Source organism: Equus quagga, chromosome 4 (genome assembly GCF_021613505.1).
Source record: "Equus quagga isolate Etosha38 chromosome 4, UCLA_HA_Equagga_1.0, whole genome shotgun sequence".
NCBI lineage: Eukaryota > Metazoa > Chordata > Mammalia > Perissodactyla > Equidae > Equus > Equus quagga.
Genome location: NC_060270.1, coordinates 49,455,859 through 49,473,735, shown reverse-complemented (window position 1 = coordinate 49,473,735; position 17,877 = coordinate 49,455,859). Strand labels below are relative to the sequence as shown.

General features: G+C 39.1%; 1 protein-coding gene and 1 long non-coding RNA gene across 13 annotated transcripts in view; one reads left to right on the top strand and one right to left on the bottom strand.

The window, feature by feature from the left end:
- PHC3 (polyhomeotic homolog 3) overlaps positions 1 to 12,298 on the bottom strand; it is a 76,093-nt gene extending 63,795 nt beyond the window's left edge. For 7 of the 12 annotated variants that reach the window (XR_006888139.1, XR_006888141.1, XR_006888140.1 and 4 more), the window contains exons 1-4: positions 10,813 to 10,868; positions 9,594 to 9,759; positions 6,101 to 6,256; positions 4,927 to 5,004 (exon numbers count right to left, since the gene is read on the bottom strand). Coding sequence is in view for 9 of the 12 variants with exons in the window: in XM_046657805.1 (XP_046513761.1) it covers positions 4,927 to 5,004; positions 6,101 to 6,256; positions 9,594 to 9,759; positions 10,813 to 10,853 (441 nt within the window). In the remaining 3 variants the exon portion in view is untranslated. The other 5 variants (XM_046657807.1, XM_046657811.1, XM_046657809.1 and 2 more) reach the window with 4 other exon arrangements.
- On the top strand, positions 11,846 to 17,612 carry LOC124237809 (uncharacterized). Its single transcript, XR_006888142.1, has 5 exons — positions 11,846 to 12,053; positions 14,011 to 14,130; positions 14,617 to 14,667; positions 15,730 to 15,915; positions 16,626 to 17,612. It is a non-coding gene; the product is annotated as an uncharacterized LOC124237809 (long non-coding RNA).
- Positions 17,613 to 17,877: the final 265 nt, after the last annotated feature.

Genomic DNA, 17,877 nt, shown 5'->3' with positions numbered 1-17,877 from the left:
TCAAAAATAATTTTCCCTTTTGACAGAATAGTACAGTGAATTAAAGTCAAAACATCTGGAATTAATGTAGATTCCAGGGCCAAAAAACTATGAAGAAAGGGAAAGGGAATGAGACACAAACAGCCCTTGAGTCATTTAAAAACTTATGATTGCAATTTCCAGCCAATAATCCTTTCCAGCTGAAAATGTCCGAAGACTTGGAACAGAAGGTATACAGAATGATGACGCTTCATTTACATTAAAGCAAATAAAATTAACTACAGGCCTATCTATTTACATTTATGTATAGAAATGCACAGTAATAAGATAGGAAAGTTTCACACAAAACTTGCCAGGGCAAAAGGGACTACTGCAGGGGGATGTCACTTCTACTCTACACATTTGTAGCGTCTGTCTCTTAGACAACAAGAGTATATGCATGTTTTATTTAGGCAATATAAAAACTAACAAAATAAAGCTCTTCAATCTACTTCCTTAGAGATAACCACTGATTAACAGTTTGTTGTATAGTAAAGATTTTCTTTCTCTATAGTCAGACAGATACAGAGATAACTTTTAAAAAATAAGTTAAATGGACAGGAATTCTGTCTCCAGGAGGATGGGATAGACATACTTTTCCCTATTCCTCACCTTAAGTACAACTAAAAACCCTAGATGTTACATATAAAATAAACATAAGAAGATCCAAAAAGGTGGAGAAAAGCAGACTGACTAGGGACCTCAGGACCCAGAGGATGAGGTGGTTGTGAGCTCTCTGGGTTTTCTTTTTGTCTCATATAACCCAAACCTGGAGCCGAAGTCGTCGGTAACTCAGAAACCCCAATGGATGCAGACAGAAAAAAAGCCCCAATATAAGCCACTCTTTCTAGCCAAAGGATTAGGAAAGGGACAGCCTAGCAACATAGAAAACTTTTAGACAATAACTGCTCTATTCCAGCCAAACACCACAGAACACACTGTGGCCCCACGCACACCCACACCAGCAAAAACCTAGACTTCCACCCTCGCCAGACTGTAAGGAGGCACCCTAATCCCCCAATTCCTCCAATGGGTTAGTGTCAGAGAAGGCAGGCGGAGAGCCAGGACTTTCATCCCAGGCAGGCGGTAACAGACTACCACACTACCAACCCACCCCATTCCTTCAATGTCAGTGAGACCACATGGGAGGAATAACAGCATCCTATCCCTCCCAGCCAAGGAGGCATCAGTGGAGTCCCAGTAAGGAGCCAGACCCCTCACCTGCCACAGAGCAATTACAAGGAGCACTCCCTCGGGTGTCAACAGAGACCCAATGGGGAATGTGGACTTCTACCCCTACGTAGCAGTAAAGACACGGCACATGCTCCCTTTCAGAAGCCAGCCAAAACAAAAATTTTAAATAAGATCCATAGTCTCAAAATGTCCAGGTTTCAATCAAAAGTCACTCATCATATCAAGAACCAGAAAGACCTCAAGCTGAATAAAAAAGACAATCAACAAACAGATGTCAACACCAAGAGATTTTATAATTACCTGACAAAGATTTTGAAGCAGTCATAAAAATGCTTTGAATAAGCAATTATGAGCCCACTTAAAACAAAAGAAAAAATAAACTCTCAGCAAAGAAATAGAAGACAAAGAACCAAATGAAAATTTTAGAATTGAGAAACAGAATAACCTAAATAAATGAGTTAAATGAGATCATACTATACATTCTTGCTTTTTTTCACTTAATACCTAGTGAAAATCTAAACCTCTCTGTATGTACACACACAGCATTTTTTAGTAGCTATAGTATTCCACTGTATGAATTAACTATCATTTATTTAACTAATCCTCAATTAATGGACATTTATATTGCTCATAGTTTTTCATTACTACAAACCATACATATTTGCATAATTATGTCTTTTTTTGCATAATTATCTGTTATTTTTAGTAAAGAACATCACTAAAAATGAAAGTGCTATGTGAAAGGGCATGGACAGTTTAAATTTTCATACACACTGCCACACAGCCCTCCAGAAAAGCTGTACCAATTACATTGCCACTAATATTGTGTAAGCACACCTACTTTCTCACATCCTTGCCAACAATGGGTATTGTCTCACTGTTTTTCCTCGTTTTCTAATTTGACAGGTGAAAATAATACATTGTTGTTTTTACATACATTTCTTTATTATGGTAAATATATTTTCATGTGTCTATAAAACAAAGTCTTTCTTTTGAAAATTACCTATACAGGTCTTTTGTGAATTCTCATTGTTTATCTCACTAATATAAAAGAACCCTTAGTATTTCACAAATATAAACTGATTGACATATATGGTAACATACATATTTTCAACTATTTTGTTGGGTTTTTCTGATGCTTTTTTTTTCTGCAGAAGAGTTTTAACTGGTTTAGATTTCATTTTAGCAAATCAAGTTTAACTAAATATTAGTCCCATTCAACTGAAGTACAAAGACATCAACCTAAAGACTCAGTCCCAACTAGTTTTAGAGCCTATCAATCATGAAATCACCACTCTTGCTCCTGATAAGAGTCTAGAATTAGTCTTTCGTTTTATTGAGGGGAAAGAAGAGAATGCTGGCACGTACTACTTACCTATATAGTCAATTAAAATAGTCTTTTCCAGATACACAGTTTCCCCAGGTGGCATGATTGGACTTCTGACTCCATTTTTTAAAATATAATATTCCATTTCCACATTGGGATCCCACTCCTACGCTAAACCCCAACCTATCTGGCTGGTGACTTGACAACCTACCTTATAGCCCTTTTTTCTACTGGAGGCTGGACCCTTTCCCATGGCTTTCACTGTTATGTGGAAACCTACCTCAAAATAACCCAAACTCTGAAAACTACTACACTGCCATCTGATGGCTCATTATTATCACTACCTAGAGATTTTTGCTACCATGCTCTGACCTTCTTTTGGAGACTGACCTAAATTTACTAAGCTACCATGTGTGTCATCATTTGGACTGCAAGTCAACTCACTTGAGCTGTTGCTCAGCTAGAACAGAAAATAAAACAAATGCGAGGCATTATTCCTTTCTTTTCTGAGCATCTGTTCTCCCTACTTACTTCTTTTCCCCCACCAGCCAGTCACAGGTTCTGGCATACTTCATAATAAAAGGCTACCTGGTTTATGACAAGTAGCACTAATAATCTCATAAAAAAATAAGCACAATCACTGGAACTGTAATTTCTGTGAAGGCCATATACATAAAATCATAATAAAAAAAGTTTAAAAGAATACCTTTTAATAATGTGAAGAGAGAAAAATTCAAAAACACATCTCTTTATACATATATAACCTAATGTTATTTCAGTATTTCATAGAATTTGTCTATAATTTTTTTAACCAGCCCACAAACTACTTACCAGTCCTTTCCTTAACTACTAATGTATTAGTTAAAGATTTATCTCACATCTATAACCATAAAGACAGTATTAATGCTTAGGGCTATATTACATTAAATTTTTCATCTTCTTCATTTCTTCTAACATTTTCAAGCCATAAGTAATTTCTTTTTTAGCTAATTTTATTCATGTTCCAGGATACTTCCATACTAAAAAAGAAATTTTTAATTAAAAATGTCAGATCGATAGCCAGAAAAACATATGCTCACCATATATATATGCTCACCAAAATATATGCTCACCATACACGTACTTAGTCAGCAAAGACCACACCCTTAGCTAAAGACATACAGCAAAAGTTCATCTTCAATTCCTTAGCAATCTACAAACTATACTCCACTAGAGTCAATTTTACAAAGTATCAAAGTACTACCATCCTGGATCAGGAAAAAATAGCTAGAAAGAACATTGTTAGGTTTAACTCAGTAGTTCTCAGCCAGCGACAATTTTGCCCCCCAGGAAACATTTGGTAGTACCTAGAGACATTTTTGGTTATCACACTGGGGGAAGGAGGAGTGCCGTATCTAGTAGGTGGAAGCTAGGGATGCTGTTAAATATCCTATAATGCACAGGACAGTCCCCTATAACTGGTCCATAACATGTATAGTGATGAGGTTGAGAAATCTGGGACAACTGACGAAATCTGAATATAGACTGCATTGTATCAATGTTAAATTTCCTGACTTTGATCACTTTCATGTGGCTTTGTTCCTAGGAAATATATATCAAAGTACGCAGGAAAGGAGTAAGTCTCAACTCACCCCCAAATGGTTCAGAAAAAGATAACACATATACACGTAGAGAGAAAGAATGAATGATAAAGCAGTGAGCCAAATGCTAACAATTGGTGAATCTGAGTAAAGAGTATAAAAAATTTGTCTCATTATTCTTGCAATTTGAAATTCTATCAAAATAAAAATTTAAGCAAGCATTAGCATAACTGTAAAGTTCTTTTAACTGGGAAACTTTGCACAATTTCCCAGTATATATGTGCAATATGGCAAATCAGCTTTCTTTTTACTCTTTTCTCAAGATAAATTACACTATCTTGAATGGATACTTGTAAATTGGACCCAGATAACTCAAATAAGTATAAGCTTAAAAGTATAATGTCTAAAATGTGAACTGCAGAGAAAAAGCTAGGAACATCTAGATGTCTACCAAGGACATGACATTCTTTAGTATATCACAGTAAACGCATGCCCTAAGACCCCTGCATTGTGTGTTTTAGGCTTTCGGTACACACTGAAAACTGCAATAATTTAGAATCACATAAGATCTAAACACAATCAGTAGGAAAGCATGTATAAGAAATACAAAAACATTTTTAAGACTCAGGTTTTCAGAATTTTAACATCAGTTCTAAACTCTTGAACCTTATCATGCCTATTTCCAGGCACTTGTTACTTAAATAGCATTCAACAAATATACAATAACAGCTTTGCAAATTTAACAGTTTGCTTTTGAAAAGCAATAATTAAAACTTTTAAATCCAGGAAAAAATTTAGAGCACTTACAGATGTCTGGGACATACTTGACTGTTGCGTGACACTTCCTGTGGGGGATGTGGATGGTCTTCCACTGGACAAACTTGCCTAAAATAATAAGATCTTTACAATATGTCTACAAAATCCTGAAGTTAAAAACTTTCTGGTACCAGGACACCACAAAACCAGAATGAAAGTCAAAATGTCTATGTACGAACCAATTCATTTTGCAGTCAACATGGATTAAGCTTTGGCTAAACAGATTAAGAAAAAAAGAAAAAGCTGAATGGTGAAAACCCAAAGGCTAAGCTTACTTTAATAGCTGCACTTATCGTCAGTTTTACTCTACAGGTCTCTGTCTTCTGTGAAGTGGAATCACCTCTCCAATGTTATGAAAAAGAAACTGAAGCTACATCAAGTACCAGTGGGTTTCAGTTTCCTAACTAGTATCATGAACACGATGTTATTTAAAATTACACTACCAAGAAGTAACAGCTGGGGATGTGTTTATAATAGAAATAAACCTTTCTCAGGTTCAGTCAACTGAGATCCTCCTCTAGTGAGATTTAAGATTAAATCTCATATATAGTTTTATTTAAATAAATAGTAGAATAAGAATGAAAATTTTTTAAAAAATAAGCATGTAATCATAAAATCATCCTATTATGAGTAAAAAATAGTATGACTGGATTTTAGTAAGGTGCATATACACATTTTATTTAGAAAATTTCTGGAGGGCTACCTATTAAACTGTTATAACGGCCACCACTGAGGAGTGAACAACAGCAGTGGGTGTGGAAAAGGAACACCTCTACTTTACCTCTTATAAACAAATACCTGATGTTGTTAATGAGTGTAAATTACTTATAAAACAAAAAAAACCTTTTTTGTTAAAATGTAAACATAATTCATGTAACCCTAAGTATTCACTGTTGTACCTAGAATTTCATATACAAAACCATGAAGTTAGCATAGCACTTCTGCAATGTAGAAAAAAGCAGTGAGACAAAAGCTAGCAACAGAGTAACATGGAAAACATATCCATTTTTTTTAATTAACTTCTATTTGGCAGGCTATTATATTTCCTTAAGGAAAAATAATCACAGGACATTTGAGAACTATGAAATATCCAGTGTATTTATTTTCAGTAATTATCTGCAGATACTGTCAACTTTGGCCCCCTGAATTCTTATTTCAGTCTCACCTGAACAGCAGCAAGGCTTTGAAGCTGGGAGCTGCTTAAATGCTGCTGCTGAAGAGCTGCAGTGTGCAGCATTAAGTGCTGCTGTTGAGCTGCATACATCTGCTGAAGGTACTGAGCAGCTGAGCTGGGGGGGCGATGCAATGCCTGTTGAATTACCTGTGATAAGTCAAGTGAACCAATGTCAAACCAGAATCTTAACCATAAAATAAAGTATAAAAAAGTAGCAGTTTAAAATTTCACTACTGTAATATTCAATGTCATCAAGCTTATTAACATAGTTCTCTCCTAGTTTCATATCACTACAATTCATTAATCTGTACAAATTAAAATTACCCAATAGAGGTAATTCACAAAAGAAAAAAGGGCCAAATAAGCATTTGAACAGATCTGCAATCTCATTAGTTAAAACTTACAAATTAAAACAAGATACTATTTTCCAACTTTCAGATGGATCAAGATTTAAAAGACTACTACTACTAAATAGGCAAACAGATAACTCTCATACACTGTTAGTATGAATGTAAACTGGTATAACCGTTTTGGATAAAATTTGGTAGAATTCAGGGATTGGGTGCAGCGAGGAAAATATATATACCTTCAGCCATTACAAATAGTAATGTAGATGAGTGCCGTTCAGTACAGTAGCCACTAGCCACACCTGTCTCCTGAGCACTGTGCTAGTGCAACCAAGAAAATGAGTCTTGGACTTCACTGAATTTTAATTTTAATTTAAATATAAATAGTCCCATGCAGTCAGAATCTACTGTATTGAACAACACAGAAATATCCATATTTATTAACAAAAAAATTCCCAAATATATCATTAGGTGAAAAGAGCAGGTTACTAAATAGTGCATAGAGTAAGATATCATTTTTATATTAAAATATGTAAAAGAATATTTAAGAAAACATTAAAAGACTACCAATGGGCAGCTAGATTAGAGGAGATTTTTACCTTCTCATTTGTACTTTTCTTTAAATATCTGAAAAAACTTACAATGAGTAGGTCTTATATTAATAATCACATAAAATTATAAAGCTATTTTTTTTAGAAAATTACTACATAATTACTTTTTCAAATATTTTTTAAATGTCAGATTCCTTGTTTCAATTGTTTCAACATAGAATAAAACTATTCTTACTAAAACAAAATTCCTGAAAGTCCTAATTACTGTGAATACTTATTAGTAAAATACAAAATCTGAGTCTGAAACTTCATAAACAGATAAATGTAGAAGAGTCAAGTACTCTAATCACAGAGAAAAATCCTTTATCAGTCCAAACCAGTAAGTCAGACTACGCCAGTCCTCTGCAATCACATCCCAAAGTCATGTCATGCCCACACTGACTCTGAAAGAGCACGAATCCTAATCTCAGCATCAAACCACAGAGTTTTCACAGGGCTAAGGGAGTAACAGAGCCACAATCCTACAGCTTGAGGGACTGAGTCAGGACACCCTGAACCACAAAACTGTGAATCTCTTTATCCAACTACCAAGAAAGCATATTTCCTTCTGCTGTTTGCCTTCATGTGTTCCCATCTCATCCATATTTAGCTTACTATACCTGCTACAGACTCCTGTCACAAAATCAATGTAGGCATTTGACCCCTAGTTGCAGAGGTCTAAAGACTAGCATTAAGTGATTCAGAATTACAACAATGTCTTTTTGGTCAGGTAAATGTATACATTTTCTTCTAATTCCATAACAAAATTCTAAAATCAAACTGAAGTAACAAATGCATAAGCTATCTGACAGATATTTTTGCCAGAGAGTAGTAATTTTTTTCTATTGTCAGCAGTCTTTCATTACCATTCAAGGCTATACTCATGGGAGAGAGACTCTTTAAATACACGTTAAAGGTACAGCACATTGTTCTTATTTTGCTCCTCTAAAGGAACAAGGAGGGTAAAGAGAATTCACAGGACTGAAAAAGAAAGCTGGAAGGCATTAAAGAACTACTTAGGTAGTTCAATAAATATGGATTTGATTGCATTTTAAGAGAAGCAATTCTATGATCTCATAGGAACTAGTGTAAGTGCTATTTGTGAGATATATCTATATCTATACATCTCCAGTAACACACTATTTTTTTATTAACACATCCAGCTGAGGTAAAAACTAGAGAACAAAATGGCTTATTAAAATATTACATCATCAGTACACTCAAAGATCTAGATACTCTTCCCCATATCCCCTGCCTCAGAAAAAGGTGAAGAACACAAAAAACACATTCTACAATCCAGTTTGAATTTCTGTTGAACTGACTGGGTCTCCAGCAATTCTGATTCCACCCATGTTAACCTCAGAATCCTAAACCATAGAACACTTAAATAGCCATTATAATGAGATAGTCATTCTAGGAGAATGGAGCAGGGAGAAGACTACATTGCAAACAGGTAAGTTATTTTCAGGGTAGAATGCAATCATGGGGATTAGAGAGAGAGAGTAAGCAAGTATAATGGAAAAAAAAAAAACTCACAGAGTGGTTAAGGGCACAACTCTAATGTCAGAGAACCTACCAGCTATGTGAGTTTAGAAATGTTATTTAGCCTATTTAAAACATCAGTTTTCACCCATGTGTAAAATGGAGATAATAACCAACTTCATAGAGATATGATGAGGATTAAAAGAGAGAATCCATGTAAAGCATTTATCAAATACATGGCACATAGCAATTGTTCAATAAATATTAGCTATTGTTATTTATTAGGTATATATAATGTGCCCCACACAGTTTGAGATGTTTCCTTTAATCCTCATAATAACTAATGAAGTAGGTGGTCTCATCTTCGTTACAGTTTCCTGAAGCTCAAGGAGATTATGCCTCTCACCCAAGGCTACATAGCGACAAAGAAAATGGAATTCAAACAAAGAACATATCAGACTGCAATGTCCATGCTTTTTTTATCAGTCCTGCAATACCATATTGCCTCAACCTCCATTATTATAAAGGTTAACAAAGTAAGCTTAATTTTCTCAACTAAGTGAAGAGCCTAAGACTTTTCCTAGTTAAACACATATTCCCTTCCCCTTTTGTCCCTAAGAGCTTTAGAATGGATCCTCCTGCTTAGGGTTCTTAGGCCACTTGGGTTTAAAATGAACCTCTTAACACATCTACAGACCTGAATAGATCTCCCTAAGTCTATATTTTGGGTTCAAATGTAAAATAACCCAGAAAAACCTAGAGCCATTCTGCATATTGGGGCTCTACATCGAGTGTCTCCATATTGCAGCAATAATTAGGAAGCTTCCAATTATAATTTTCCTGATATACATTTTTACAAGGTACATGGTGACAAAGGTAAGCCCTGTCAATAGAATGATTATTAAATAACCTTTTGGTTGTTTCAATCATTAACAATTCTAACTGTAGTCATTTAGAGGATACCACGCAACCCATTCGAGGATATGAAACAAGAGATTCATCCGGTTTAAGCAAAAAGTAATGACACGCTCAGTCTTGGCCTACCCGTCATTATAACTAAAATACCTGCACAGCGTGCCTGTCTGCACCACTGTAGACAGAGATCTGTGGCTGCTGCATTCGAGAGGAGGAAGTGGTGATGGTGGTGGTGGTGCTGCTGTTGGTGGTTGTCGACGCAGAAGAGGTTCCAGGATTTGGTTCACTATCCATGGCTGTACTGTGGTCCTTAAATCTAGCAGACAACACAGACGGTTTGTATTGGCAAAAGCATTATCTTATGGGCTTTAAAGAATCTTTAGTTATTCCAAAGAAATAATAAGCAACAGTCTAAATTTCTAAGAAGGGCCTCATAAAATACAGATAGCACACAGTCACCACAAGCACTTAAAAGGGAAAAGTATGTCACAAATATATAGCATATTTAATAGTTAATATCTACTAAATTTGACTTCAATTGATTCAGGACATGTAACTCAGATAAAACCCAGCATGAAGTTATCTTTTCATTATTGAAGGAAGATGAGTGTTTTGAAACCAAAACAGGTGATACAAGAATACTAACCTACGTAGGAAAATAAAAACTTAAGCAATATGAGAGTACTTTAAAATATTTCTTCACGTTCTTTTGACCACACTAATCACAAATTAAAGTAATTCTTACCTATACATTAAAATATAATGCCTAAGAACTTGTGTTAATTAGCTTAGTTTTGGGGTACCATATATACACTTTGCTTTAAAAATAAGTTCTCTTAGAAAATAAGCTAATAAAAAAATAACGTTTATTAACTCACACTGGCTTTTCCCCTAATTATTCTACAATATTGTCCTTATTTCATCAAATAACTCTTATAAGCAGATTACTCTGACTGGGGAAATAGAGAAGCAGCTGACAACAATTTCCCCACTTTCTGACAAAAATCTCTTTTCACGAAATTGATAAAAATTTAGAGAACAGCATAATTATGTCACTTTCCTCAGGTATCGACAGTAAAGTACGTTTTTGTACAAGACTTTCTGATTCTTTTCCCTTCAATATTACAAACTCACATCACTATTGTGGTACGAAATTCCACTAAATACAGAATCTGTATTTGGATAAATTCAAACAACACTTTATTCTAAGTCAATTCGGAGGGCCTCAATGTTGTCGGAAACCAGAACTACAGTAGATTTTATAAAATTAGAAATGCATCACAATGGTGAAAAGCACACGTGAGAATATTCTGGTTTTCTCTGCCTTTCTTATCTGTCTTGTCTTCTGAAAAAAAAAAATCTGACCCACCTCACATTAGCAGCGTTGACAAGAATGTAACAAGAACGCATTCTTCTTCAAGAAAAGACAAAGGAATTTGGCACTAATTGTGTATGCATACACTATTCTCATATGGTGTCCTCTTATGTACAAATTTTCTTTGTTCTTTATATCATTTATGCAAATAGTAGTCAAACGCTCTCCAAGGATTCAAATGGATAAAGATCTCGATTTACTAAGAGGAAAAGCAAAAGGAAAAAAGTGGGGGGGAAAAGCTGACTCTTCACTTACTAACTTTTTTGATAGTAAATGACTCATACATCTTTATGCTTCTCTGTTGTTTTAATAGTTTTCCAAACTGCCTTCCACTCATCAAAGCACAGCATCATAGGTTGACTGTTCAACATCACACAGATTTAATGATAGACGAGGTAAACTTTTCACCAAATTACTGGCTGTCATAACACTTCTGAACCTCGTACCAGTGATATGCAAAAAGCCAGTTTAAATTCGGGTCCTTTTAGACTGCTATTCTGCTTAACCATGAACTCAAACCCAAACCCTATAGTAAGCAGTTCAGTAACTAACCAAAAATGGTCACAGAGAATCCAAATTCGAGGCACCAGTCTAAACATCGATGAGTGGAACTGGCCAAACCACTGTACTGCATTTGGAGATCTGGCACAAAAGAAAATTTTGGTAACTCCACCGTCTATGTATAGTAACGCCTGCAAAATGCAGCCGGCCAGTCCTGGTGCACAAGAGGCCTAGGCAGGAAACACTAAGTTTGAGTCGCTCGCTAAGCATACCATCACACCGCCACACAAGAATGTGGCCCTCTAGGGAGGCATCCACACTGCAGCCAGAGACCCGAGGGAAAGATCTTTCCTTCCAGGGTGTTTTCTGCCGGGCCAGCCCCGCAGGAGCCCGGGCCGCTCTGAGGCCCGCGCTGGGACACCTCTCCCCGCCTCCCGGGGGAGGGCGGCGAGCCGCCCCGCGTCTCGGTTCTCCCACGGAGGAGGAGTGGGGTGGCGCCGGGGAGGGAAGGAGGGGAGCGCGAAGGAGGCCTGCCAATGCCCGCCCAGCCCTACCCAGCCTCCGCGGGCCCCCGGCGCGGGCGCGAGGCCCCCTAGCAGGGGTGACAGCGCCTGAGGGGCCCAGCGGGGCTCATCTCCCGGAAGACCCCCGCGGTCGGGGTCCCAGGGGTGACCCTGAGCGCAGGGCCCCGCCGATCCGGGACCAGACGGCGGAAGGGGCGCTCCCGCCTGGAGGTAACCGGACCCTTACAGTTCGCCTCCGTCCCCCGACACGGGCCAAGCGGGCTCCTCCACGATAAGGGGGCTCTCGGGTCTCCTTTTCCCCCGCACTGCCCGCGAAGGAGCCTCGAGCTTTCCCCTGGGGGGGACGTGTCGCTGCCCCCACTCGCCCCCCGGTTACGACATCAGTCACCAGCAAGTCACTCACTCCGCTTCCGCCATCTTCTCTCCTCCATCACTAGCACGGGCTGCGCATGCGCCCCCCGGCGGCGGGCGGAGGGGCGGGGTCGACTCAGCCCGGGGCCCCCGAGGTCACGTGGGGTCCTCGGCTTCCAATCCCCCCTCCCACCTCAGGCCTTGCTGTGTCTGGGAAGTGACCAGGTTTCCCCAGTTAGATGCTAGTCTCATCCCCAGCCCTTCGCTTTCTCTTTCCTAGGGTCTTCTTCCTCTCGGGGAGGGGTCTGTAACCAAGATATGAAAAGTTCTGCTTAGACTTTTTAATTAAAAATGTGAAGAACATCTAAAATATACCATTGCCTATGCAAACCGCAAAGAGGGAGATGAAAGAAAATACGAGGATAGGATGCTGAGGTCTTAGAGGGAAAGGAAATGCTATGTGGCTGCAGGGCTTGTTACGTGGAGCGCGTTGGAATTTGGGGTTCAGAACCAGCAGTCCCTGACAGGCTTTAAAATAGTGTTCCAATGCCGTGATGGGGGTGGTTGAGAAATCGTCCTGATTACCCTGTGAATATCACTCATGTCTTCCACATGAATTTTCTGAGCGCTTAGTAGGAATTGCAAACTTGAATACCACAGAGAACAAGCAGGAATGGCCACCAGTTTGCTAATGTGCTTGACTATATATGGCAACTTCTCTGAGGCAGGATGAGAGGGATATATAAAGATGAGTATAAAAAGACCCTGTATTCCAGGAAATCTTAATCTGGAGAGGGGCGTGGATTTTATAGAGATATCCATGCAGTATAACTGTTCTGGAATAGATCCATTAAGGGCTTTGGAAACCTTAAGTTCAAGGAATAATAAATCTTTACTGCCCTTCACAGGAAAAACCATACTGATCACAAGTGATGTCTTCTTTTTTGCTTTTCTTAAAATGGTGGAGTCGCAGTAATTTCGAGAACTGAGAAATGGAATATTGATATAAATTCATCATGAAATGCAATGTGGTCTAATGAAAAGTATACTTAATCTTAGAAATCTTGTGTTGCAGAATCTCCCTAGGGAAGGGAAAAGAACGCTTCCTATGTGAGCTAAATTGTCCCTTTACCTTGATTCCCCATCTGATAACATTGTTTCTTTACCTTATTTTCCTCTCTCACAGCAGTGCCCTTCCTACTTCTCCTAGGAGAACTCACTGAGAAAGTCCCCTTTTGAAAAGTCCCTGTAGATGCTTAAAAATAAGATATTACTGCTTTTTCTTTCTTTTCTGACATGCTCATATGATGTCATTGTCATTCAATTCACAAGTCAACAGTCCATTGGTATTACTGAAATTTTTTTTCAGAAAAACAAAAGGGAAGAAAGCACAGTCTTAGACCTATGTTGAAAATGCATAATTCAAGGAAGCGTTTGGAATAAATAGGCCAAAACTGTTCCTTTTCATCCCTCTTTCCTTTGAACATCTAAGGCCTGTATCTACATTGTCACCTTGTGCAGATCAGCTTTAAAAGTCAGGACATATATTGGGTAAAGTGAGACCAGTATTGCTTTTTAGAAACATTTCAAAACTCAGTATTTATTATAACGACAGCTGACATTTGGATAGTCTTTTCCTAAGTGCAGAAGGACTTCCACAGACTCTTTTCATCTTCACAACAACCCTGTGAAGGAGTTATCATTGTTCCCATTTAGCACAGAAGGATAGTGAGGCTCAAGGTGATTACGTGCTTGTGGTGACTCTGCTAGAATATACCAGAAGTGGGGTTCTAATTCAAGCTTTCTCTCTCCAAAGCCAAGTTTTCTTCACTGCGTCATTCAGCAAGTCCCTGTGCAAAAAGTTAGAGGAGACAAAGCATGAGGAGGAACTACGCTTGAGAAATTTACCATCACTTATCTGATCAAACAGAGGAAGGTATTTTACCTCTTCGTGATTTCCTAAGGAAAGAAAGGATTTCTATGGCATGCTAGTGGGGTGAACTTTTTTCTGAAGTTTCCAGGAACCACTGCTAGGATCCTATTTGATTTTAGAAAAATCCCTCTCACATTGTGAAGGATGGATTGAAGAAAAGTGAAAATGGAGACAGGGAAACTAATTGAGGAACTATATTAATCCTTAGAGAAATGATAAGGGCTACAAAAATAAAAGGGAGGGCTAGATTCAAATTTTAACTCTGGTTGCATTAGTCACTTCAAGTGCTCAACAACCATGTGTGGCTAATGGCAACTATATCGCACAGTGCAGATATAGAGCATTTCCATCATTGCAGAAAGTTCTATTGGACAGTGCTGGTGTGGACTCTAGATGGGGGGTTGGCAAACTATATCTGTCTTAGTTTGGGTTGCTGTAACAAATACTATAGACTGAGTGGCTTAAACAACAAACATTTATTTCTTATAGTTCTGGAGGCTGAGAAGTCCAAGATCAAGATGCTGGCAGATTCAGTGTCTGGTGAGGATTCTCCTCCTGCTTTGCAGACAGCCACCTACTTTCTGTATCCTCACAAGGTGGAGAAAGAAGGCAGTGTAGCAGGAGTGGGGACCATGGGCGTTGGGGCCACTTATTCATGTAACTTGCTTGTGCCTTCAGGGCCTGCTTGCCCCTATCATGTATATTCCGCTTTTATTTGATGATGAGTGCTGCTGTGCACACCCAACTTTATGGATTGGTGGGTCAGATAACACTCCGTTCATGATGGCCAGGTCAGATTGCATGGTAACTTGTGACTCATAGGCATTCAGTCTCTGTAAGGCCCAGTAGCAGGCCAAGAGTTGTTTCTCAAAGGGAGGGTAGTTATCTGCAAAGAACGGCAGGGCTCTGTTCCAGAATCCAAAAGGCCTGCACTGTGATTCACTTGTAGGGGTCTGCCAAAGGCTCCAAACGGCATCCCTTTCTGCCACTGACACTTCAAGTACCATTGGATCTGCTGGATCATATGGCCCAACTGGCAGAGCAGCTCACACAGCAGCCTGGACCTGTCACAGAGCCGTGTCTTGTTCTGGGCCCCACTCAAAACTAGCAGCTTTTCGGGTCATTCAGTAAATGGGATGGAGTAAAATACTCAAATGAAGAATATATTGCCTCTAAAACCCAAAGAGGCCCATTAGGTTCTGTGCCTCCTTTTTGTTTGTAAGAGGAGCCAGAGGCAACGATTTATCCTTCACCTTAGAAGGGATGTCTCAGCATGCCCCACACCACTGGACCCCTAGAAATTTCACTGAGGTAGAAGTGAAATTCTTTTTGCATTTATTTCCCACCCTCTGGCATGTAAATGTCTTACCAACAAGTCTAGAGTAGTTGCTACTTCTTGCTCACTAGGTCCAATCAGCATAATGTCATCAATGTGATGGACTAGTGTAATATCTTATGGAAGGGAAAGGCGATCAAGGTCCCTGTGAACTAAATTATGACACAGGGCTGGAGAGTTGATATACCCCTGATGTGGAATCATGAAGGTGTATTGCTGGCCTTGCCAGCTCAAAGCAAACTGCTTCTGGTGGTCTCTACTAACAGGTACCAAGAAAAAAGCATTTACCAGGTCAGTAGCTACATCCCAGTTACCAGGGGATGTGTTAATTTGCTCAAGCAATGAAACCACCTCTGGTACAGCAACTGCAATTGGAGTCACTGCTTGGTTAAAACCTACAAGATCCACTGTCATTCTCGAAAATTCATCTGTCTTCTGCATGGATCAAATAGGTGAGTTGAATGGGGATGTGATGGCAATAATCTCTGCAATCCCTCCAGGAATATGGTATTGCTGTTGGTTTACTAGTTTTCTAGATAGAAACAATTCTAGTGGCTTCCACTTGGCCCTTCCCAGCATAATAGCCCTCACTGAACATGGCAGGGAACCAATGTGGGGATTCTGCCAGCTGCTGATTATTTCTATTCCAATTATATATGCCAGGACTGGGGAAAAAAACTATGGGATTGGTTTGGGGACCCACTGGGCCTGCTGTGACACAGAATTAAGGGGAAACTCCACCGATCACCTGACCACTATAAGCCCCTACTCTGATTGGTGGACCACAGTGACGTTTTGGGTCTTCTGGAATTAAAGTCAGTTCAGAGCCAGTGTCTGGTAGTCCCCAAAAGGTGTGATTATTTCCTTTTCCCCAGTGCACAGTTACTCAGGTAAAAGGTGGTAGGTCCCTTTGGTGAAGGCTGAAGAAAGATTAACTATATAAATTTCTGGTAGCGTACCAGTGTCCTTCCTCTAGGGGCTGTGGCCTCCCCTTCATTTAAGGGGTTCTGGGGTCTGTAAACTGGCTCAAGTCTGGGATTGATTGAGGGGCTGTGACTGTTTTTATTATTCAGGTTAGACTTTTGTTTACTTGACCTAGAACTTTTCTACTGATACAGTTCAAGTAAGAATTTAGTAGACTTCGTATCTATTTTACTTCTAGGAACACCATGATCAACTAGCCAGCGACGTAGGTCTGCGCCAGTCAGACTGTTCGATTGCTGCTTTGACTCTGCTGTCCATCACAGTAACCACACCCCCTTTGCCTCTGGCAGTTGAGCACTTCCAATTGGCCCCTGCCACCCTGGGATCCAATTACTCCCAATTCAATGGGTACAGTTCTGCTATAACTTCTGGCCTAGAGAGAAGAGCGATCGCAAGAGCGCTTCAAGGATGCCAGGGCTCCCCTCATAAGCTGCTATAGACTGAATGTTTGTGTCCCCCCCAGAGTTCATGTGTTGAAGCCCAAATCCCCAATGTGATAGTATTTGGATTATGGGGTTAGTGCCCTTATAAGAAGAGACATGAGGGAGATGATCTTGCTTCTGCCATATGAGAATACAGCAACAAAGTGGCTGCCTGCAGGCCAGGAAGAAGGCTCTCACTAGACACCACATCCCCCAATACCTTGATCTTGGACTTCCCAGCCTCTAGGACTGAGAAAAATAATTGTTGTTTAAGCCACCTACTCTATAGTATTTGTTATAGCAGCCCAGACTGACTAACATAAGCCCACAGGCCGAATCCCCTTGTTTTGGTACAGCCCTCAATCTGAGAATGGCTTTTACATTTTCTAATGATTGAAAAAACAAAGGAAGAAGAATATTTTGTGACAAGTGAAAATTATGTGAAATTTAAATTTCAGTGTCCATAAATAAAGTCTTATTGGAACACAGCTGCACTCGTTCATTTATGTATTGTTTACGGCTGCTTTTGTGCTACAAGGGTGGAGCTGAGTAATTACAGCAGACCCTATAACGGTCCAATTACTATCCCGCCCTTTACGGAAAAAGTTTGCTGACCTCTTTTCTAGATCACTGATGACCCTGTGCTAGATTCTTTTGGAGCAATTAATACAGCACATTCAGGGTCCTATGCCCCAGCTAGACAGTGATCACTCTCATAGGATCCTATCGGATGAGACAAAAACTCCAGCAGACCCAGATTTGAATATTAAAGTCACTGCTTTACCACCTTAGACAAGTAATTGAACTGCTTCAAGTTTTCGTTTTATAATGTGAAAAAAAGGGGGACCACAACACATTACAAGATTGCTGTAAAGTCTTAATTAAAAACCAAATATAAAGTCTAAAAAAATCTTCTTTTTCTTTTTCTTTTTTTAACTTTTTACCAAGGTCTTTCTTTACCTAGAAGTGCTCAATAAATGTTATTGAGTAGCCCTAAGACTGACTAGG